The sequence below is a fragment of the Salvelinus alpinus genome, chromosome 6 (assembly GCF_045679555.1).
Source record: "Salvelinus alpinus chromosome 6, SLU_Salpinus.1, whole genome shotgun sequence".
Classification (NCBI taxonomy): Eukaryota; Metazoa; Chordata; class Actinopteri; order Salmoniformes; family Salmonidae; genus Salvelinus; species Salvelinus alpinus.
The window spans coordinates 88006574-88024592 of NC_092091.1; the positions used below are offsets into that span (position 1 = coordinate 88006574).

Genomic DNA, 18019 nt, shown 5'->3' on the forward strand with positions numbered 1-18019 from the left:
CTGTTTAAGTTCTTTACAGGAGGTTAATGTAAATCAACTGTGATTACTGGAAGGTGTTAGAGGTAGTTCTTTACAGGAGGTTAATGTAAATCAACTCTGATTACTGGAAGGTGTTAGAGGTAGTTCTTTACAGGAGGTTAATGTAAATCAACTGTGATTACTGGATGTGTTAGAGGTAGTGACTAGTCTTTATAGGACGCTAATGCGTGTGTGTGTGTGTGTGTGTGTGTGTGTGTGTGTGTGTGTGTGTGTGTGTGTGTGTGTGTGTGTGTGTGTGTTGAAGGAGGGAAGCTGACAACAGCAGAGGAAGAGGAGTTGAAGAACAGGTGGCAGGCTGCTCTGGGACCCAGATATCAAGTGGTTGTACGTCTCATACTAATTTACCAGATTACAGTTTGTAATGACTGACGCAAACGCTTGTTTCCAAAAGTATATCTCTCTGTCTACAAATATTACCTGGACCTCTGGCTTAGTACAGTTATATAGAGTACAGTTATACAGAGTACAGATATACAGAGTACACCTATACAGAGTACAGCTATACAGATATACAGAGTACAGCTATACAGAGTACACCTATACAGAGTACAGCTATACAGAGTACACCTATACAGAGTACAGCTATACAGCTATACAGAGTACAGCTATACAGAGTACAGCTATACAGAGTACAGCTATACAGAGTACACCTATACAGCTATACAGAGTACACCTATACAGAGTACATCTATACAGAGTACACCTATACAGAGTACAGCTATACAGCTATACAGAGTACACCTATACAGCCATACAGAGTACACCTATACAGAGTACACCTATACAGAGTACAGCTATACAGAGTACAGCTATACAGAGTACAGCTATACAGAGTACACCTATACAGAGTACACCTATACAGCTATACAGAGTACACCTATACAGAGTACAGCTATACAGAGTACACCTATACAGAGTACAGCTATACAGCTATACAGAGTACACCTATACAGCTATACAGAGTACACCTATACAGAGTACACCTATACAGAGTACACCTATACAGAGTACAGCTATACACCTATACAGAGTACAGCTATACAGAGTACAGATATACAGAGTACACCTATACAGAGTACAGCTATACAGAGTACAGATATACAGAGTACACCTATACAGAGTACACCTATACAGAGTACACCTATACAGAGTACACCTATACAGAGTACAGCTATACAGAGTACAGATATACAGAGTACACCTTTACAGAGTACACCTATACAGTGTTATTAACCCCTACTATCCCTCCCCTTCCCAGGTGTGTCAGCTAGAGAGGTTCAGTGAGACCAGTGGTCTGGGCATCAGCATGGAGGCCAGGGCAGGACACCACTACCTGTGCTCCGTCTTACCTGAGGGGCCCGTCGGACAGAGCAGGAAGATACACACTGGAGACCAGATACTGGAGGTGGGACGGACTCATTGACTTCCATGCATTCATTTGTTTTATTTATTTATTTATTTCACCTTTATTTAACCAGGTCGGCCAGTTGAGAACAAGTTCTCATTTACAACTGCGACCCGGCCAAGATAAAGCAAAGCAGTTCGACACATACAACAACACAGAGTTACACATGGAGTAAAACAAACATACAGTCAATAATACAGTAGAAAAAGTCTATATACAGTGTGTGCAAATGAGGTAGGATAAAGGACGTAAGGCAATAAATAGGCCATGGTGGCGAAGTAATTACAATATAGCAATTAAACACTGGAGTGATAGATGTGCAGATAATGATCATTAATTTGTTCATTCATTCGGTTGTTCGTTGGTGTGTTCATTCGGGTATTTATTAATTTGTTCGTTCTTTGGTTTGTTCGTTCATCCATTTGTTCATTTGTTCGTTGGTGTGTTCATTCGGTAATGTATTTATTAATTCGTTCATTCATTGGTTTGTTCGTTCATCCATTCATTCATTTGTTCGTTGGTGTGTTCATTCTGTAATTTATTTATTCATTCGTTCATTCATTGGTTTGTTCGTTCATCCATTCATTCATTTGTTCATTGGTGTGTTCATTCGGTAATTTATTTATTAATTTGTTCATTTTTTGGTTTGTTCGTTCATCCATTCATTAATTTGTTCATTGGTGTGTTCATTCGTTAATTAATTAATTAATTTGTTCATTCATTTGGTTTGTTAATTAATGCCTTTGTTCTTTAATTCATTGCTTTGTTCATTCTTTTATTAATTTGTTTATTCGTTCATATATTCATCCATCCACCCATCAGATGGAATATTGACCCTGTTAATGCTATGATGTAGCTACATACAGTCCATTCAACATGCTGACCAGACTAGCTTCTCCCCTCTCCCAGGCGAATGGCATCCCTCTGATAGGAGAGACTCACAGAGAGGTGATCAGCATTCTGAGAGAGCTGCCTCTGTGTGTTTGTATGGTGTGCTGCCGCGTCGTAACCCCACAGCTACGGGACAGTGACCACGACGATGATGATGATGATGATGATGATGTACAGCTCCCCCTCAAAGAGCTAGTGGCTGAGTTCAATGATAAGGTAGAGAGGGATGGGGAAATGGAGGAGAGATGGGGAGATGGAGGGGGATGGGGAAATGGAAGGGGAGATGGAGGGATGGGGAGATGGAGGGATGGGGAGATGGAGGGAAATGGAGGGATGGGGAGATGGAGGGATGGGGAGATGGAGGGATGGGGAGATGGAGGGATGGAGGGATGGGGAGATGGAGGGATGGGGAGATGGAGGGGAGATGGAGGGATGGGGAGATGGAGGGGGATGGGGAAATGGAAGGGGAGATGGAGGGATGGGGAGATGGAGGGGGATGGGGAAATGGAGGGGAGATGGAGAGATGGGGTGATGGAGGGATGGGGAAATGGAGATGGAGGGATGGGGAAATGGAGGGATGCGGAGATGGAGAGGAGATGGAGGGATGGGGGGATGGGGAGATGGAGGGATGGGGAGATGGAGGGATGGGGAGATGGAGGGATGGGGAGATGGAGGGGAGATGGAGGGATGGGGAGATGGAGGGATGGGGAGATGGAGGGATAGGGAGAGATGGAGGGATAGGGAGATTTTTTTTATTTTTTATTTTTTTTATTTCACCTTTATTTAACCAGGTAGGCTAGTTGAGAACAAGTTCTCATTTGCAACTGCGACCTGGCCAAGATAAAGCATAGCAGTGTGAACAGACAACACAGAGTTACACATGGAGTAAACAATAAACAAGTCAATAACATGGTAGAAAAAAAAGAGAATCTATATACAATGTGTGCAAAAGGCATGAGGTAGGCAATAAATCGAATAATTACAATTTAGCAGATGATCATGTGCAAGAAGAGATACTGGTGTGCAAAAGAGCAGAAAAGTAAATAAATAAAAGCAGTATGGGGGGTGAGGTAGGTAAATTGGGTGGGTAGTTTACAGATGGACTATGTACAGCTGCAGCGATCGGTTAGCTGCTCGGACAGCAGATTTTTAAAGTTGTTGAGGGAGATAAAAGTCTCCAACTTCAGAGATTTTTGCAATTCGTTCCAGTCGCAGGCAGCAGAGAACTGGAAGGAAAGGCGTCCAAATGAGGTTTTGGCTTTAGGGATGATCAGTGAGATACACCTGCTGGAGCGCGTGTTGCGGGTGGGTGTAGCCATCGTGACCAGTGAACTGAGATAAGGCGGCACTTTACCTAGCATAGCCTTGTAGATGACCTGGAGCCAGTGGGTCTGACGACGAACATGTAGCGAGGGCCAGCCGACTAGGGCATACAGGTCGCAGTGGTGGGTCGTATAAGGTGCTTTAGTAACAAAACGAATGGCACTGTGATAAACTGCATCCAGTTTGCTGAGTAGAGTATTGGAAGCTATTTTGTAGATGACATCGCCGAAGTCGAGGATCGGTAGGATAGTCAGTTTTACTAGGGTAAGTTTGGCGGCGTGAGTGAAGGAGGCTTTGTTGCGGAATAGAAAGCCGATTCTTGATTTGATTTTGGATTGGAGATGTTTGATATGAGTCTGGAAGGAGAGTTTGCAGTCTAGCCAGACACCTAGGTACTTATAGATGTCCACATATTCTAGGTCGGAACCGTCCAGGGTGGTGATGCTAGTCGGGCGTGCGGGTGCAGGCAGCGAACGGTTGAAAAGCATGCATTTGGTTTTACTAGCGTTTAAGAGCAGTTGGAGGCCACGGAAGGAGTGTTGTATGGCATTGAAGCTCGTTTGGAGGTTAGATAGCACAGTGTCCAAGGAAGGGCCGGAAGTATATAGAATGGTGTCGTCTGCGTAGAGGTGGATCAGGGAATCGCCCGCAGCAAGAGCAACATCATTGATGTATACAGAGAAAAGAGTCGGCCCGAGAATTGAACCCTGTGGTACCCCCATAGAGACTGCCAGAGGACCGGACAACATGCCCTCCGATTTGACACACTGAACTCTGTCTGCAAAGTAGTTGGTGAACCAGGCAAGGCAGTCATTAGAAAAACCGAGGCTACTGAGTCTGCCGATAAGAATATGGTGATTGACAGAGTCGAAAGCCTTGGCCAGGTCGATGAAGACGGCTGCACAGTAATGTCTTTTATCGATGGCGGTTATGATATCGTTTAGTACCTTGAGCGTGGCTGAGGTGCACCCGTGACCGGCTCGGAAACCGGATTGCACAGCGGAGAAGGTACGGTGGGATTCGAGATGGTCAGTGATCTGTTTGTTGACTTGGCTTTCGAAGACCTTAGATAGGCAGGGCAGGATGGATATAGGTCTGTAACAGTTTGGGTCCAGGGTGTCTCCCCCTTTGAAGAGGGGGATGACCGCGGCAGCTTTCCAATCCAAGGGGATCTCAGATGATACGAAGGAGAGGTTGAACAGGCTGGTAATAGGGGGTGCGACAATGGCGGCGGACAGTTTCAGAAATAGGGGGTCCAGATTGTCAAGCCCAGCTGATTTGTATGGGTCCAGGTTTTCCAGCTCTTTCAGAACATCTGCTATCTGGATATGGGTAAAGGAGAAGCTGGGGAGGCTTGGGCGAGTAGCAGCGGGGGGAGGGGGGGGGGGCGGGGCTGTTGGCCAAGGTTGGAGTCGCCAGGAGGAAGGCATGGCCAGCCATTGAGAAATGCTTGTTGAAGTCTTCGATTATCACGGATTTATCGGTGGTGACCGTGTTACCTAGCCTCAGTGCAGTGGGCAGCTGGGAGGAGGTGCTCTTGTTCTCCATGGACTTTACAGTATCCCAGAACTTTTTGGAGTTAGAGCTACAGGATGCAAATTTCTGCTTGAAAAAGCTGGCCTTTGCTTTCCTGACTGACTGCGTGTATTGGTTCCTGACTTCCCTGAACAGTTGCATATCGCGGGGGCTCTTCGATGCTATTGCAGTTCGCCACAGGATGTTTTTGTGCTGGTCGAGGGTCTGGTCTGGAGTGAACCAAGGGCTATATCTGTTCTTGGTTCTGCATTTTTTGAACGGAGCATGCTTGTCTAATATGGTGAGGAAGTAACTTTTAAAGAATGACCAGGCATCCTCAACTGACGGGATGAGGTCAATATCCTTCCAGGGTACCCGGGCCAGGTCGATTAGAAAGGCCTGCTCGCAGAAGTGTTTTAGGGAACGTTTGACAGTGATGAGGGGTGGTCGTTTGACCGCGGACCCGTGGCGGATACAGGCAATGAGGCAGTGATCGCTGAGATCTTGATTGAAGACAGCAGAGGTGTATTTGGAGGGCAGGTTGGTCAGGATAATGTCTATTAGGGTGCCCATGTTTATTTAGGGTTGTACCTGGTGGGTTCCTTGATGATTTGTGTGAGATTGAGGGCATCAAGCTTGGATTGTAGGACTGCCGGGGTGTTAAGCATATCCCAGTTTAGGTCACCTAACAGAACAAACTCTGAAGCTAGATGGGGAGCGATCAATTCACAGATGGTGTCCAGGGCACAGCTGGGAGCTGAGGGGGGTCGGTAGCAGGCGGCAACAGTGAGAGACTTATTTCTGGAGAGATTAATTTTTAAAATTAGAAGTTCGAACTGTTTGGGCATAGACCTGGAAAGTATGACAGAACTTTGCAGGCTATCTCTGCAGTAGATTGCAACTCCTCCCCCTTTGGCAGTTCTATCTTGACGGAAAGTGTTATAGTTGGGTATGGAAATCCCAGAATTTTTGGTGGCCTTCCTAAGCCAGGATTCGGACACGGCAAGGACATCAGGGTTGGCAGAGTGTGCTAAAGCGGTGAGTAAGGCAAACTTAGGGAGGAGGCTTCTGATGTTGACATGCATGAGGCCAAGGCTTTTTCGATCACAGAAGTCAACAAATGAGGGTGACTGGGGACATGCAGGGCCTGGGTTTACCTCCACATCACCCGAGGAACAGAGGAGTAGTAGGATGAGGGTGCGGCTAAAGGCTATCAAAACTGGTCGCCTAGAGCGTTGGGGACAAAGAATAAAAGGAGCAGATTTATGGGCGTGGTAGAATAGATTCTGGGCATAATGTGCAGACAGGGGTATGGTGGGGCGCGGGTACAGCGGAGGCAAGCCCAGGCACTGGGTGATGATAAGAGAGGTTGTATCTCTGGACATGCTGGTCTCAATGGGTGAGGTCACCGCATGTGTGGGGGGTGGGACAAAGGAGGTATCAGAGGTACGGAGAGTGGAACTACAGGGTCCATTGCAAACCAAAACAATGATAATGATAACTAGCCTGAACAACAGTATGCAAGGCATATTGATATTTGAGAGAGACATACAATAAGGCATAAAGTGATTGCAGGTCTTGATTGGGAGAGCTAGCTAAAACAACAGGTAAGATAACATCAGCAATAACAGGGTGCTAGTCTAACACAGCAACAACAGGTAAAAATGGCGACGACTAGGCAGAGAGGGTCGGATTAACTACACACAGATCCTGAGTTAAAGCACAGAGCCGACAGATAAAACACAAATAAACAGAATGGAGTACCGTGAATTAATGGACAGTCAAGCAGGCATCAGCTATGTAGCCAAGTGATCATAGTGTCCAGGGGGCAGCCGTAGATGGAGCAGGGAGGCCTCCACTAAGCTAGCACGCGGCGTTTAAAGTTAGTAGCCCGGGGGGTGGTCTGCTCAGACGGAGGGGGTCTGCTCAGACGTGGTCGTGTCGACAGAGAATCCAAGCCGGATGGCGGTGGCGAAAGAGAGGTTGTGAATTGTAGAATTGTGTTTGCTAACTGGTGCTAGCTTCGTGGCAGTGGCGCTAGCTGCGTTAGCTGCAAGCTAGCTGTGAGGATCAGAAGTAGTGGCTCAGGGATTACGGCAGGAATCCGGCGTTGTTGTCGAGAGACAGTCCGATGCTGGTAAATTGGTGAGTAATATCCAGGCTAATAACAGGGCTGGTGTCTGTGCAGAAGGTAAAAGCTACTAGCAGCGGCAAAAAAATGGCTAAATTAGCTTGTAGCTGATTTAGACCAGTTGTGATGGATTGGCAGGGCTCTGTGTCGGCAAAAAAAGGTCCAGTCCAATTGGCAAAAGAGGTATTGTAGCCCAAGAATTCGCTGGTAGACCTCTTCGGCTAGCCGGTAGATGGGCCTAGCTCGAGGCTAACTCAAGGCTAACTGGTGCTTGCTTCGGGACAGAGGTGTTAGCCAGTAGTAGCCACTCGGTTGCAGCTAGCTAGCTGTGATGATACGGTGTAATTGTCCAGAGCTTGCGTCAGGAATCCGGTGATGTGGTAGAGAAAAAGCAGTCCTATATGCTCTGGGTTGATATCGCGCTTGCAGACTGGCAGGTATTGGCCCGGGCTGAAGCTGGCTGTGTCCGAGTTAAGGGTGAAGACCGCAGCAGTGGCTAACTGACTACTAGCTAGTAGCTAGTTATCTGGCTAGCTTCTGATTGGGGTTACGGTTCTAAAGTATAAAAAATAGCAGGTCCGTACCACATAGGGTGAGGCGGAATGTAGGAATGTATATTCAGTTCCTAGATGGAAAGTGAAATTAAAATATATACGAAATGTATACGAAAAATACGAGGACTATTTACACGGGACAAGACAAGACAAATACACGTCCGACTGCTACGCCATCTTGGATTGAAATGGAGGGATGGGGAGATGGAGGGATGGGGAGATGGAGGGATAGGGAGATGGAAGGGATGGGGAGATGGAGGGGAGATGGAGGGATGGGGAGATGGAGGGATAGGGAGATGAAGGGATGGGGAGATGGAGGGATGGGGAGATGGAGGGATAGGGAGACGGAGGGAACGGGAGATGGAGGGATGGGGAGATGGATGGATGGAGAGATAGGGAGATGGAGATATGGGGAGATGGAGGGATGGGGAGATGGAGGGATATGGAGATGGAGGGATGGGGAGATAGAGGGGAGATGGAGGGATGGGATGGGGAGATGGAGATATGGGGAGATGGAGGGATGGGGAGATGGAGGGATATGGAGATGGAGGGATGGGGCGATGGAGAGATATGGAGATGGAGGGATGTGGAGATGGAGGGATGTGGAGATGGAGGGATATGGAGATGGAGGGATGGGGAGATGGAGGGAGTTGGATGGAGATGGAGGGATATGGAGATGGAGGGAGATGGATGGATGTGGAGATAGAGGGATGGGGAGACGGAGGGGGGTGGAGATGGAGGGATGGGGAGAATGAGGGGGATGGAGGGGGGGTGGAGGTGGACGTATGGAGAGAGATAGAGGGATGGGGAGGAAGTGTACACTCTTTCACTCCCCTCATGGATGTACCTGTAGCAGAGTTTCATCATTGTATTAAAGAAAACACAAGGAACATTTACTAAATGTCAAATGTAATATATTAAAGGAATGAAATGGTGTCAGACATATTGGAGGGGTCAATCCAATCCCTTTGAATCCATTAGGCGGAGGGATCAAGTGTACACTATTTCTGGGAGAAGGGTGGAAAGATGGTCAATCAGACTGCAGGCGGGGGGTGTCATATGAGATGTGCCCTAACTCTCTCTCTCTCTCCTCTCCCAGTCCAAGTATGACCAGCCCTGCTGTCTACTTCCTGGTTGTAACAACATGGATTGTGGGAGTCGTGGTTTTAATAAGCCTGTGTCTCCTCCTCTGGCCATGTGGGAGAGAGACAGTCAGGTGATAGAGCTGGTGAAGGGAGAGGAAGGCCTGGGATTCAGCATCCTAGACTACCAGGTAAGACTGCGGTGCATCTCAATGGTCTAACGTAGCTTCCTACTCTCCTCTCTTTTCGACTGGTTTGGATCCCTAGTAATGTAGACCAGGAGACGAGGAGAGGATGGTGGGCCAAAGAGTGGATCCTTTGGAAAGACAATAAAAAAAAGATGAACTGAGAGTCAAAACAATTGTAGTCTCTCCCTTCTATTGTATTTCCCTTTCGGGAGGACATGACCTGTGAACTGCTGTTCACATGTTCCTCATGTTGTCCCTCTCCAGGACCCAGAGGACGCCTCTAAGACTGTTCTGGTGATCCGCTCCCTGGTCCCCGGTGGCGTGGCCGACTCAGACGGTCGCCTGCTGCCCGGTGACCGGCTCATGTCCGTCAACGACGTGGACCTGGTCAGATCAACGCTGGAGCGCGCCGTGCACGTCCTCAAAACCACCGGCTACGGGGTCGTGCGCATCGGCGTCGCCAAGCCGCTGCCGGTACGACAGTAACTCAAAACACTCTCAATACACAGTCAATACATGTAGTTTACCACCATAACACAGTCAATACATGTAGTTTACCACCATAACACAGTCAATACATGTAGTTTACCACCATAACACAGTCAATACATGTAGTTTACCACCATAACACAGTCAATACATGTAGTTTATATCTACCACCATAACACAGTCAATACATGTAGTTTACCACCATAACACAGTCAATACACGTAGTTTACCACCATAACACAGTCAATACATGTAGTTTATCACCATAACACAGTCAATACATGTAGTTTACCACCATAACACAGTCAATACATGTAGTTTACCACCATAACACAGTCAATACATGTAGTTTACCACCATAACACAGTCAATACACGTAGTTTACCACCATAACACAGTCAATACATGTAGTTTATCACCATAACACAGTCAATACATGTAGTTTACCACCATAACACAGTCAATACATGTAGTTTACCACCATAACACAGTCAATACATGTAGTTTATCACCATAACACAGTCAATACATGTAGTTTACCACCATAACACAGTCAATACATGTTGTTTACCACCATAACACAGTCAATACATGTAGTTTATCACCATAACACAGTCAATTCATGTAGTTTACTACCATAACACAGTCAATACATGTAGTTTACCACCATAACACAGTCAATACATGTAGTGTATTTCTGACCACAGTGTGTTGTAACTCTTGTTGTTGCCTGTGTCTTAGTAACTGTAGGGCAGCAGGGAGGGCCTCTTGTTACAAAGCTGTTGAATTTTTCATGATGTTGAGAAATGAACACAATGCCTGACCACACTACTAGAGAGAGAAAGGGGAGGAGAGAGAGAAAGAGTTGGAGAGATAGACTCGAAAGAGAGAAAGAAAGGGAGGTGAGGAGGAGGAGAAAGAGAGAGAGAGAGAGTGTCCAATTCTCCCATTCACAACCACTCTCTTTTCCCTGTTAGCTTCGATGCTAATTAGGTCAGACCAGAACTCTATCGGGTCTATATTCCTCTCTGTTTCCTACAGACCTTCTGACCCTCCACCTTTGACCTTTCACGTATCCCTCAGATCGAGTGTTGTGTCCTGGAGTCCATCCCGGAGTCATCAAGGTCGTCGAGAGACGAGACCCAGTCGTTATCGAGAGACGAGAAGGATACTCTCTGCTCAGCTGGGACGCTAGCCTCGTCCTCACAGCAGGCGCATGCTAACAGCTACGGCTCACAGCAGAGGAACAGCCAACCGTGTGACACACTGAAGGTAAGGAGCCTTCCTGACGGTCATGTGACATCAACACCTCAGGGTTAGCGTCGCTAGTCTACTGTAAGGACCGAAATAACTTGGAACGAGAAGCAGTGCTCACAATGCTAACTCTAGAAAGTACGTTTTGCTCTATTAGTGTAACGAAGAACCCGAAATCATGTGGGAATGATAACAAACTAAAGAGAAAAACAAGACACAGTGGTTATATGCTAAAGCAACAGTGGTTATATGCTAAAGCAACAGTGTTTATATGCTAAAGCAACAGTGTTTATATGCTAAAGCAACAGTGGTTATATGCTAAAGCAACAGTGGTTATATGCTAAAGCAACAGTGGTTATATGCTAAAGCAACAGTGGTTATATGCTAAAGCAACAGTGGTTATATGCTAAAGCAACAGTGGTTATATGCTAAAGCAACAGTGGTTATATGCTAAAGCAACAGTGGTTATATGCTAAAGCAACAGTGGTTATATGCTAAAGAAACAGTGGTTATATGCTAAAGCAACAGTGTTTATATGCTAAAGCAACAGTGGTTATATGCTAAAGCAACAGTGGTTATATGCTAAAGCAACAGTGGTTATATGCTAAAGAAACAGTGGTTATATGCTAAAGCAACAGTGTTTATATGCTAAAGCAACAGTGGTTATATGCTAAAGCAACAGTGTTTATATGCTAAAGCAACAGTGTTTATATGCTATTATATGCTAAAGCAACAGTGTTTATATGCTAAAGCAACAGTGGTTATATGCTAAAGCAACAGTGGTTATATGCTAAAGCAACAGTGGTTATATGCTAAAGCAACAGTGTTTATATGCTAAAGCAACAGTGTTTATATGCTATTATATGCTAAAGCAACAGTGTTTATATGCTAAAGCAACAGTGGTTATATGCTAAAGCAACAGTGTTTATATGCTAAAGCAACAGTGGTTATATGCTAAAGCAACAGTGTTTATATGCTATTATATGCTAAAGCAACAGTGTTTATATGCTAAAGCAACAGTGGTTATATGCTAAAGCAACAGTGGTTATATGCTAAAGCAACAGTGGTTATATGCTAAAGCAACAGTGTTTATATGCTAAAGCAACAGTGTTTATATGATATTATATGCTAAAGCAACAGTGTTTATATGCTAAAGCAACAGTGGTTATATGCTAAAGCAACAGTGGTTATATGCTAAAGCAACAGTGTTTATATGCTAAAGCAACAGTGTTTATATGCTAAAGCAACAGTGGTTATATGCTAAAGCAACAGTGGTTATATGCTAAATTAACAGTGGTTATATGCTAAAGAAACAGTGTTTATATGCTAAAGCAACAGTGGTTATATGCTAAAGCAACAGTGGTTATATGCTAAAGCAACAGTGTTTATATGCTAAAGCAACAGTGTTTATATGCTAAAGCAACAGTGGTTATATGCTAAAGCAACAGTGGTTATATGCTAAAGCAACAGTGTTTATATGCTAAAGCAACAGTGTTTATATGCTAAAGCAACAGGGGTTATATGCTAAAGCAACAGTGTTTATATGCTAAAGCAACAGTGGTTATATGCTAAAGCAACAGGGGTTATATGCTAAAGCAACAGTGGTTATATGCTAAAGCAACAGGGGTTATATGCTAAAGCAACAGTGGTTATATGCTAAAGCAACAGTGGTTATATGCTAAAGCAACAGTGGTTATATGCTAAAGCAACAGTGGTTATATGCTAAAGCAACAGTGGTTATATGCTAAAGCAACAGTGGTTATATGCTAAAGCAACAGTGGTTATATGCTAAAGCAACAGTGGTTATATGCTAAAGCAACAGGGGTTATATACTAAAGCAACAGTGGTTATATGCTAAAGCAACAGTGGTTATATGCTAAAGCAACAGTGTTTATATGCTAAAGCAACAGTGGTTATATGCTAAAGCAACAGTGTTTATATGCTATTATATGCTAAAGCAACAGTGTTTATATGCTAAAGCAACAGTGGTTATATGCTAAAGCAACAGTGGTTATATGCTAAAGCAACAGTGGTTATATGCTAAAGCAACAGTGTTTATATGCTAAAGCAACAGTGTTTATATGATATTATATGCTAAAGCAACAGTGTTTATATGCTAAAGCAACAGTGGTTATATGCTAAAGCAACAGTGGTTATATGCTAAAGCAACAGTGTTTATATGCTAAAGCAACAGTGGTTATATGCTAAAGCAACAGTGTTTATATGCTAAAGCAACAGTGGTTATATGCTAAAGCAACAGTGGTTATATGCTAAAGCAACAGTGGTTACATGCTAAAGCAACAGTGGTTATATGCTAAAGCAACAGTGGTTATATGCTAAAGCAACAGTGGTTACATGCTAAAGCAACAGTGGTTATATGCTAAAGCAACAGTGGTTACATGCTAAAGCAACAGTGTTTATATGCTAAAGCAACAGTGTTTATATGCTAAAGCAACAGTGGTTATATGCTAAAGCAACAGTGGTTATATGCTAAAGCAACAGTGGTTACATGCTAAAGCAACAGTGGTTATATGCTAAAGCAACAGTGTTTATATGCTATTATATGCTAAAGCAACAGTGTTTATATGCTAAAGCAACAGTGTTTATATGCTAAAGCAACAGTGGTTATATGCTAAACCAACAGTGGTTATATGCTAAAGCAACAGTGTTTATATGCTAAAGCAACAGTGGTTATATGCTAAAGCAACAGTGTTTATATGCTAAAGCAACAGTGTTTATATGCTAAAGCAACAGTGTTTATATGCTATTATATGCTAAAGCAACAGTGTTTATATGCTAAAGCAACAGTGTTTATATGCTAAAGCAACAGTGGTTATATGCTAAAGCAACAGTGGTTATATGCTAAAGCAACAGTGGTTATATGCTAAAGCAACAGTGGTTATATGCTAAAGCAACAGTGGTTATATGCTAAAGCAACAGTGGTTATATGCTAAAGCAACAGTGTTTATATGCTAAAGCAACAGTGGTTATATGCTAAAGCAACAGTGGTTACATGCTAAAGCAACAGTGGTTATATGCTAAAGCAACAGTGGTTATATGCTAAAGCAACAGTGTTTATATGCTAAAGCAACAGTGTTTATATGCTAAAGCAACAGTGTTTATATGCTAAAGCAACAGTGGTTATATGCTAAAGCAACAGTGTTTATATGCTAAAGCAACAGTGGTTATATGCTAAAGCAACAGTGTTTATATGCTATTATATGCTAAAGCAACAGTGTTTATATGCTAAAGCAACAGTGGTTATATGCTAAAGCAACAGTGGTTATATGCTAAAGCAACAGTGGTTATATGCTAAAGCAACAGTGTTTATATGCTAAAGCAACAGTGTTTATATGATATTATATGCTAAAGCAACAGTGTTTATATGCTAAAGCAACAGTGGTTATATGCTAAAGCAACAGTGGTTATATGCTAAAGCAACAGTGTTTATATGCTAAAGCAACAGTGTTTATATGCTAAAGCAACAGTGGTTATATGCTAAAGCAACAGTGGTTATATGCTAAAGCAACAGTGGTTATATGCTAAAGAAACAGTGTTTATATGCTAAAGCAACAGTGGTTATATGCTAAAGCAACAGTGGTTATATGCTAAAGCAACAGTGTTTATATGCTAAAGCAACAGTGTTTATATGCTAAAGCAACAGTGGTTATATGCTAAAGCAACAGTGGTTATATGCTAAAGCAACAGTGTTTATATGCTAAAGCAACAGTGTTTATATGCTAAAGCAACAGGGGTTATATGCTAAAGCAACAGTGTTTATATGCTAAAGCAACAGTGGTTATATGCTAAAGCAACAGGGGTTATATGCTAAAGCAACAGTGGTTATATGCTAAAGCAACAGGGGTTATATGCTAAAGCAACAGTGGTTATATGCTAAAGCAACAGTGGTTATATGCTAAAGCAACAGTGGTTATATGCTAAAGCAACAGTGGTTATATGCTAAAGCAACAGTGGTTATATGCTAAAGCAACAGTGGTTATATGCTAAAGCAACAGGGGTTATATGCTAAAGCAACAGTGGTTATATGCTAAAGCAACAGTGGTTATATGCTAAAGCAACAGTGGTTATATGCTAAAGCAACAGTGGTTATATGCTAAAGCAACAGTGGTTACATGCTAAAGCAACAGTGGTTATATGCTAAAGCAACAGTGGTTATATGCTAAAGCAACAGTGGTTATATGCTAAAGCAACAGTGGTTATATGCTAAAGCAACAGGGGTTATATGCTAAAGCAACAGTGGTTATATGCTAAAGCAACAGTGGTTATATGCTAAAGCAACAGTGGTTATATGCTAAAGCAACAGTGGTTATATGCTAAAGCAACAGTGGTTATATGCTAAAGCAACAGTGGTTATATGCTAAAGCAACAGTGGTTATATGCTAAAGCAACAGTGGTTATATGCTAAAGCAACAGTGGTTATATGCTAAAGCAACAGTGGTTATATGCTAAACCAACAGTGGTTATATGCTAAAGTAACAGTGGTTATATGCTAAAGCAACTGTGGTTATATGCTAAACCAACAGTGGTTATATGCTAAAGTAACAGTGGTTATATGCTAAAGCAACAGTGGTTATATGCTAAACCAACAGTGGTTATATGCTAAAGCAACAGTGGTTATATGCTAAACCAACAGTGGTTATATGCTAAACCAACAGTGGTTATATGCTAAAGTAACAGTGGTTATATGCTAAAGCAACAGTGGTTATATGCTAAACCAACAGTGGTTATATGCTAAAGCAACAGTGGTTATATGCTAAACCAACAGTGGTTACATGCTAAAGCAACAGTGGTTATATGCTAAAGCAACAGTGGTTATATGCTAAACCAACAGTGTTTACATGCTAAAGCAACAGTGGTTATATGCTAAAGCAACAGTGGTTATATGCTAAAGCAACAGTGGTTATATGCTAAACCAACAGTGGTTACATGCTAAAGCAACAGTGGTTATATGCTAAAGCAACAGTGGTTATATGCTAAACCAACAGTGGTTACATGCTAAAGCAACAGTGGTTATATGCTAAAGCAACAGTGGTTATATGCTAAACCAACAGTGGTTACATGCTAAAGCAACAGTGGTTACATGCTAAAGCAACAGTGGTTATATGCTAAAGCAACAGTGGTTATATGCTAAACCAACAGTGGTTATATGCTAAAGCAACAGTGTTTATATGCTAAAGCAACAGTGGTTATATGCTAAAGCAACAGTGGTTATATGCTAAAGCAACAGTGGTTATATGCTAAAGCAACAGTGGTTACATGCTAAACCAACAGTGGTTATATGCTAAAGCAACAGTGGTTATATGCTAAAGCAACAGTGGTTATATGCTAAAGCAACAGTGGTTATATGCTAAAGCAACAGTGGTTATATGCTAAACCAACAGTGGTTATATGCTAAAGCAACAGTGGTTATATGCTAAAGCAACAGTGGTTATATGCTAAAGCAACAGTGGTTATATGCTAAAGCAACAGTGGTTATATGCTAAAGCAACAGTGTTTATATGCTAAAGCAACAGTGTTTATATGCTATTATATGCTAAAGCAACAGTGTTTACATGCTAAACCAACAGTGGTTATATGCTAAAGCAACAGTGGTTATATGCTAAAGCAACAGTGGTTATATGCTAAAGCAACAGTGTTTATATGCTAAAGCAACAGTGTTTATATGCTATTATATGCTAAAGCAACAGTGTTTATATGCTAAACCAACAGTGGTTATATGCTAAAGCAACAGTGGTTATATGCTAAAGCAACAGTGGTTATATGCTAAAGCAACAGTGTTTATATGCTAAAGCAACAGTGTTTATATGCTAAAGCAACAGTGTTTATATGCTATTATATGCTAAAGCAACAGTGTTTATATGCTAAAGCAACAGTGTTTATATGCTAAAGCAACAGTGGTTATATGCTAAACCAACAGTGGTTATATGCTAAAGCAACAGTGGTTATATGCTAAAGCAACAGTGTTTATATGCTAAAGCAACAGTGTTTATATGCTAAAGCAACAGTGTTTATATGCTATTATATGCTAAAGCAACAGTGTTTATATGCTAAAGCAACAGTGTTTATATGCTAAAGCAACAGTGGTTATATGCTAAACCAACAGTGGTTATATGCTAAAGCAACAGTGTTTATATGCTAAAGCAACAGTGGTTATATGCTAAAGCAACAGTGTTTATATGCTAAAGCAACAGTGTTTATATGCTAAAGCAACAGTGTTTATATGCTATTATATGCTAAAGCAACAGTGTTTATATGCTAAAGCAACAGTGTTTATATGCTAAAGCAACAGTGGTTATATGCTAAAGCAACAGTGGTTATATGCTAAAGCAACAGTGGTTATATGCTAAAGCAACAGTGGTTATATGCTAAAGCAACAGTGGTTATATGCTAAAGCAACAGTGGTTATATGCTAAAGCAACAGTGTTTATATGCTAAAGCAACAGTGGTTATATGCTAAAGCAACAGTGGTTACATGCTAAAGCAACAGTGGTTATATGCTAAAGCAACAGTGGTTATATGCTAAAGCAACAGTGTTTATATGCTAAAGCAACAGTGGTTATATGCTAAAGCAACAGTGGTTATATGCTAAAGCAACAGTGGTTATATGCTAAAGCAACAGTGTTTATATGCTAAAGCAACAGTGGTTATATGCTAAAGCAACAGTGGTTATATGCTAAAGCAACAGTGGTTATATGCTAAAGCAACAGTGTTTATATGCTAAAGCAACAGTGGTTATATGCTAAAGCAACAGTGTTTATATGCTAAAGCAACAGTGGTTATATGCTAAAGCAACAGTGGTTATATGCTAAAGCAACAGTGGTTACATGCTAAAGCAACAGTGGTTATATGCTAAAGCAACAGTGGTTATATGCTAAAGCAACAGTGGTTACATGCTAAAGCAACAGTGGTTATATGCTAAAGCAACAGTGGTTACATGCTAAAGCAACAGTGTTTATATGCTAAAGCAACAGTGTTTATATGCTAAAGCAACAGTGGTTATATGCTAAAGCAACAGTGGTTATATGCTAAAGCAACAGTGGTTACATGCTAAAGCAACAGTGGTTATATGCTAAAGCAACAGTGGTTATATGCTAAAGCAACAGTGGTTATATGCTAAAGCAACAGTG

The 18019-nt window shown here is 42.3% G+C and overlaps 1 protein-coding gene across 1 annotated transcript in view; it reads left to right on the forward strand.

The window, feature by feature from the left end:
- Nucleotides 1-18019, forward strand: part of LOC139579790 (multiple PDZ domain protein) — a 126085-nt gene that overhangs the window by 37631 nt on the left and 70435 nt on the right. Inside the window, exons 11-16 of the mRNA XM_071408610.1 lie at nt 284-363; nt 1298-1444; nt 2354-2551; nt 8958-9131; nt 9393-9602; nt 10701-10889. Coding sequence (XP_071264711.1) covers nt 284-363; nt 1298-1444; nt 2354-2551; nt 8958-9131; nt 9393-9602; nt 10701-10889 — 998 coding nt within the window. The remainder of the gene's footprint in view (nt 1-283; nt 364-1297; nt 1445-2353; nt 2552-8957; nt 9132-9392; nt 9603-10700; nt 10890-18019) is intronic.